General features: G+C 34.8%; 1 protein-coding gene across 1 annotated transcript in view; it reads right to left on the bottom strand.

Moving 5' to 3' along the window:
- LOC107551707 (receptor-type tyrosine-protein phosphatase F-like) overlaps nucleotides 1-6951 on the bottom strand; it is a 301032-nt gene that overhangs the window by 60642 nt on the left and 233439 nt on the right. The window contains exons 11-12 of the mRNA XM_016233423.1: nucleotides 4188-4493; nucleotides 1145-1338 (exon numbers count right to left, since the gene is read on the bottom strand). Of these exons, the coding sequence (XP_016088909.1) occupies nucleotides 1145-1338; nucleotides 4188-4493 (500 nt within the window). The remainder of the gene's footprint in view (nucleotides 1-1144; nucleotides 1339-4187; nucleotides 4494-6951) is intronic.

Below are 6951 nucleotides of genomic sequence, written 5' to 3'. Positions count from 1 at the left end.
GGGACAACAAAAAAAACAGTAACAAGGCAGTGCATATGTATTAATGTTAGGATTTACAAAGAGCTGAATTCTTGAAAGGCCACCAACATTGTGTGCCTATGAAATATTTAACAATTCAGATAACATTGAAAACTCAGAAAAAGTGTTTTTGTAGACGTGTAGACATGTATCTTGCAAATTCATAAGACAGACAAAGATTTAGTTCCAAACCCTGATTTGCCTACCAAGACAGCATTTTTAGCAACTCAAAAGCTGTTTAAAATAGACAGTCAATTATGCTGCCAAAAACAAAGCAGTGTATAAAAAAAGTATTTAAAAATTTGTTTTTAGTAATTTAAAAACAGCTGAAATAAAATATAATATTATAGAATTATTATTATTTTTTTGTTGTTGAAAAATTGCCTTGGCAGCTAACTGAAATAAAATAAAATACATTTAATTTGAAGAACTAAATTTACAACTAAAACTGAAATAAAAATTAATTAAAGATATCTATCTATCTATCTATATATATATATACACAGTATATATATATATACATACACATACACAGTAGTCACCATTTGAAGTGGATCAAAGTTGTCCTAAAACCTAAAAACAAAATGCGTTCTTGTCTTAGGACAACTTTGATTCACTTTTTTGATCCACTTCAAATGTTGACTACTGTATATAAATATATATATAAGCTAAGGAAAATGACAAAAGACACATAAAAGACAAACTAAAATTTTACATTAAAATGAAAAACATAATAAAACAAAAGCTAATTCATAAGATTAATAAATACAATAATAGAATACAAATAACACTAAAACAACAACAAAACCAAGGCAGGATGCACTATGACAAACAGTGTGGAGTCATGAAAAAGTTTTTTTTTTTTAAATAAATTATTTTATATATCTTTCTTAAATTATTTAAATGAATTAAGCAAAAATATTTCACCCAATATTTGTGTGTTATACCTAATATTGTATATTATAGACATGCTTACTTTCTTACTGCCTCAGAAGGTGAGTTGCCTATTTAAGACAGCGAGGAAGCTCACTAGGGTTTGGAACAGAGCCCAGCTGAGCCATAACAATGGCATCCAGCTCACTGTACAAACAGTCAAGTACTACAATAAAGAATTAGCAGGTAGTACCTGTGCTTCTGGCAGAGCGACATCCATTATATTTGGCTGGCTACGTGGCTCTCCGTTCTCCAGGCGGGAGTATATGACCTGGTATCCCCGGATCTGGCCGTGCTGCTTCCCAGAAAGAGGTGGCTTCCATGTCACACGAATAGCTGTGGAGTTCACAGCCTCTACTTCGACTTTCCGTGGTGGAGCTCCAGGCACTAAAAGGGAGCAATTAGATTTCAGCTTCAGGATGGAGGCTTTTAGGGTAGCTTAAGATAAAACCCCCTAACAAGTGCTAAAGTGTTGCGGTTTGGCTGAGGAGAGGTATTTATTTAACAATATTTGTTGGTTAAAGAACATTTATCATGCTGGGAGAAAAGCTAATGTGGCTTCAGTAAGAAGATTGTTCACAATAATTCAAGGATGCAGAAGACAGTGCAAAAATCTGCTAAAAATAAGAACTGCTAAAATTTTGATGAGGATGTGCAGAAATGCTGCTCAGCTGACATGCTTCAAGATCAATGAATTTACTGATTGTGGCCTCATAGGAATATCGTGAAAAAAGCTGACCAGAGGGGGGAAACTCGTGACACTATTTCTAGGGAAGCTGATGAGACCAAGGTATAGACAAACAAGCCTGAAGGCGATGTAAGACGTGAGAGGAGGAGAATCAGAGGAATGAAGAATGAGAAAGAATGATTTGAGATATATATAGAGAGAAAGGGAAAGAGATGAATGAATGAAGAAGCTAGTGGACCAAGATTCACTACTGGTCAAAAGTTTGGAATAATTCTGATTTTTTTTTTTCTGTCTAATGCTCACCAAGGCTGCATTTATTTCATGAAAAATACAGTAATATTGTGAAACATTATTACAATTTAAAACAACTGTTTTCTATTTGCGTATATTTAAAATCAGTAACAAAAATCAGTCTAATATGCTGATTTGGTGCTCAAGAAACATTTCTTATTATAATCAATGTTGAAACATTTTTGCTGCTTCATATTTTTGTGGAAACCATTATATATTACCATTCAAAAGCTTGGGGTAAGTAAATTAAATAAATAAAATATAAATATTTATATTATATTTACAAATATAAATAAGTTACAACAAATTTCTATAAAAAAAACGCTGAAATTTCGATTTATCAAAGAATCCAGAAAATATGTTTCTACAGAAATATTAAGCAATATTACATTTTCTACATTGTCAATAATTAATAACTGAGCACCAATAATAATTTTATAATAATTTATCTGCATATTCAAATGATTTCTGAAAGATCCAGCTACACCATTAACAGGAATTCATTGCATTTTAAAATTTAATAAAATAGAAAAGTTATTTTAAATTGTAATAATACTTCATAATATTACTGCAATATTAATGCAGCTTTGGTGAGCCTAAGAAGCTTCTTTAAAAAACAAACAAAAAACAAACAAAAAAACTATATATATATATATATAAATCTTATTATTCCAAACTTTTGACCAGTAGTATAACTGCACTTCTTGAGCACTAAGGAAGGTGTGAAGGCCAAAATGTGGCCTGGGAGAAAGGAGGCAGGGTGCTTGTGTATGCTCCGGGGAGCAGAGCAAATCCTGTTATTTAGAGACAAAGCGCATGTTGCTGGTAAAAGACCATGCAGTGAGCACATCCGGTCTTATACTGCTCTCCTATGTTTAATAAGCTTCTCTCCTTAGCCTACACTTCTAGAAAACATATCAAAGCACTCAGGGATTGCCTCAGGTAACACGTGTTACAGCCTGGCTATGAAACTTGTGCTGTAGCACAACTGAGGAAGGACAGAAAGTGAGTAAGAGTGAGTAACTGTGTTGAGGACTGATGTCTGTGACTGCATGTCTAGGTCAGGGGTTTTTGAACTTTTTGAGGTTAAGGACCCCAAAATATGATAATTCCATTGCAAATGAGTCCTTTCTAAAATATTTTCATGTAGACCCATGTGTCATTTATACTATGTGAGAAAAATAGTAAGCATGATATAATAGTATGTACAACATGTTGTTTAAATGATTTGTTTTTACACTATTACTGAACTTCTAAAATATAAATATTTTGTAGCGACATAAAATGTCTTTGCTCTATTTCTTTTTTTGATCAATGTTATGCATCATTGCTGTATAAAATCAATGTATTACTGACTCCAAACTGTTGAATGATAGCGTAAACATTTTTACAATACATTTTTTATTAATATATTATTTTAAATATTATTATTATTAATATTATTACAAAATGTAATTTTGTACAAAAATGTATGCATATTTATCTTGTATTTCTGATTAAAAATACATTTTGTAATTATTTAATCTTCTCAAATTTTCCTCGGACCCCCTTGCAGCCCTCTGGGGGTCCCCTAAACCCAAGTTTGAAAACCCCTGATCTAGTCAACATGGTTAACAGCTGGATTTCCAGGAAAGCTGTGTCTGTTGTTTGATTAAAGTATAGGACAATTAGACCATCTTTCAATGATAAGACGACTCTGAGCTTTGGTCCACTGATTTTACGGTGCTTAAAGAGGATGTGTCTCTGTGATATTGCTCCCACCTCGCTTATATAGTTAGAATTAAAAGGTAATGCTATAATCTACCAAGTTCAGTCAGGAGAAGACACAGCTTTCAGGTCCAGGTTCAGTAAAGGTTAGGTGACATGCTGGTTTCTTTAAATGCCTTTATGAGCAAGTTCACTTATATCAGTATGACCTTCTAGCCTTGACATATTTAAAGTATGACTTAAGTATGACTTAAGACTTAAGTACTGATCATACCACACCATTTGATGAGAAAGGTTTGACAAATAAGGAAGTTAAGTCACAAACACTTCAGACTGTAGGATCTAAATTAAATCCTTGCGAAACCAACTCATAGAGGATACTGTTCATTTCCATTTGTATCTTTTCATTCTAGTGGGAGTCTATTTCAGTCATGAATAGGAATAATTGTTAGCCATGCTTAAAAGAAGGTAAATAAAATTGTTAGAAAAAAGGGAAGAGAAAGACAGCAGCCCAATTATTAGCAGTCCACATGGGATAGTTCAGACCTACCGTCCTCGTTGGTACGGACACGCACAGCTGTGCTCTCTGGGCCGGGGCCCACATCGGTGTGTGCTCTCACCCACACCTGATACTCTGTCCACTTCTCCAACGCCTCCAGCACACAGCTGCTGGCATCCGCTCCAATGTCCGGTACCTCATGGCGCTCAGTGTCTTCGCCGTTCACTGCCTGGTAGCTGACTGTGTAGCGCACAATAGCGCCGTGGCGACTAGCGGCGGGCGGCGCCACCCAACTCACCTTGATGCTGGTGGAGCTCAGACTGAGCAGGTGCACGTCTTGAGGGGGGGCTGAGGGGGCTGCAGGTGGGGGCAAGGCAACGGGGAGGGCATCAAGCAAAATTAAACAACTTAAAGCAAGCTGGCTTCTGGACTGGACTGGTTGGCACAACAATAGAGAATATCTTACTTAGTGTTGTATTTTTGTCTAATTTCAAATTAGAATTCTAAACTGATTTCATGACTTCGAAGCCAAGTTATAATTTTTTTTTTTTTTTTACTTTGCTGTGATATCAAAAACTGAAAAAATTCCGTACTGCTCGGCACAACCATCTGCAAATGATACTAAGACACAACCAGGGTGTAATACTAACTATTCTGTTCACCACCGTCTGTGGCTGGAATTGTAAAAATTTGACACTCAAATTTTTTATTATTTATATATTAGCATTATCATTATTTTTCAAAATAACTATGTATGTGAAACTGGACAAATGCACAAAACATTAAATCCTGACACTTTTTTTTAGCAGTTTTATTTTACAATATAGTCTATTAAATATTGTTTTGGATAAGCTCTAAAGTTGATGTGTTGGGTTATCTTTTTGAAATTACTAAAAAGAAATATACAGTATACAGTGCTGCTTGAAAGTTTGTGAACCCTTTAGAATTGTCTATATTTCTGCATAAATATAACCAGATTTTATTATAATCAGATTTTCATGCAAGTCCTGAAAGTTGACAAAGAGAATCCAATCAAACAAATGAGATGAAAATATATACTTTGTCATTTATTTATTCAGGAAAATTATCCAATATTACATATCTGTGAGAAGCAAAAGTATGTGAATCTCTAGGATTAGCTTTTAATTTGAAGGTGAAATTAGAGTCCATCTGTTCAGAGGTATTTTTAATCAGTGAGATGACTGGTCAGGTGTCAGTGTGTGCCCTGTTTTATTTAAAGAACAGGGATCTATCAAAGTTTGGTCATGTTTGAGGAAGTGTATCATGGCACAAACAAAAGAGATCTCTGAGGACCTCAGAAAAAGAGTCGATGTTGTTCATCAGGCTAGAAAAGGTTTCAAAGCAATCTCTAGACTAGAGTTTGGACCCCACCGGGGCTGCAGGTGGGGGCAAGGCAACGGGGAGGGCATCAAGCAAAATTAAACAACTTAAAGCAAGCTGGCTTCTGGACTGGACTGGTTGGCACAACAATAGAGAATATCTTACTTAGTGTTGTATTTTTGTCTAATTTCAAATTAGAATTCTAAACTGATTTCATGACTTCGAAGCCAAGTTATAATTTTTTTTTTTTTTTTACTTTGCTGTGATATCAAAAACTGAAAAAATTCCGTACTGCTCGGCACAACCATCTGCAAATGATACTAAGACACAACCAGGGTGTAATACTAACTATTCTGTTCACCACCGTCTGTGGCTGGAATTGTAAAAATTTGACACTCAAATTTTTTATTATTTATATATTAGCATTATCATTATTTTTCAAAATAACTATGTATGTGAAACTGGACAAATGCACAAAACATTAAATCCTGACACTTTTTTTTAGCAGTTTTATTTTACAATATAGTCTATTAAATATTGTTTTGGATAAGCTCTAAAGTTGATGTGTTGGGTTATCTTTTTGAAATTACTAAAAAGAAATATACAGTATACAGTGCTGCTTGAAAGTTTGTGAACCCTTTAGAATTGTCTATATTTCTGCATAAATATAACCAGATTTTATTATAATCAGATTTTCATGCAAGTCCTGAAAGTTGACAAAGAGAATCCAATCAAACAAATGAGATGAAAATATATACTTTGTCATTTATTTATTCAGGAAAATTATCCAATATTACATATCTGTGAGAAGCAAAAGTATGTGAATCTCTAGGATTAGCTTTTAATTTGAAGGTGAAATTAGAGTCCATCTGTTCAGAGGTATTTTTAATCAGTGAGATGACTGGTCAGGTGTCAGTGTGTGCCCTGTTTTATTTAAAGAACAGGGATCTATCAAAGTTTGGTCATGTTTGAGGAAGTGTATCATGGCACAAACAAAAGAGATCTCTGAGGACCTCAGAAAAAGAGTCGATGTTGTTCATCAGGCTAGAAAAGGTTTCAAAGCAATCTCTAGACTAGAGTTTGGACCCCACCAATCCACGGTCAGACAGATTGTGTACAAATGGAGGAAATTCAAGAACACTGTTACCCTCCCCGGGAGTGCTCCACCAACAAAGAACATTCTAAAAGCAAGACGTGTAAAAGTCCACTAGGTTTCAAAGGACTGCAGGCTAACTTCTAAGCAACTAAAGGCCTTTCTCACATTGGCTAATGTTAATGTTTATGAGCCCATCATCAGGAGAACACTGAACAACCATGATGTCCATGGCAGAGTTGCAGGAAGAAAGCCACTGCTCTCCAAAAAGAACATTGCTGCCCATCTGCAGTTTGCTAAAGATCACGTGGACAAGCCAGAGGAATACTGGAGAAATGTTTTGTGGATGGATGAGACCAAAATAGAACATTTTGGTTTAAA

Source organism: Sinocyclocheilus grahami, unplaced genomic scaffold (genome assembly GCF_001515645.1).
Source record: "Sinocyclocheilus grahami isolate Dianchi unplaced genomic scaffold, SAMN03320097.WGS_v1.1 scaffold430.1, whole genome shotgun sequence".
Taxonomy (NCBI): Eukaryota; Metazoa; Chordata; class Actinopteri; order Cypriniformes; family Cyprinidae; genus Sinocyclocheilus; species Sinocyclocheilus grahami.
The sequence above is the reverse complement of the archived record's forward strand: the minus strand, read 5'-3'. Positions and strand labels throughout refer to the sequence as shown.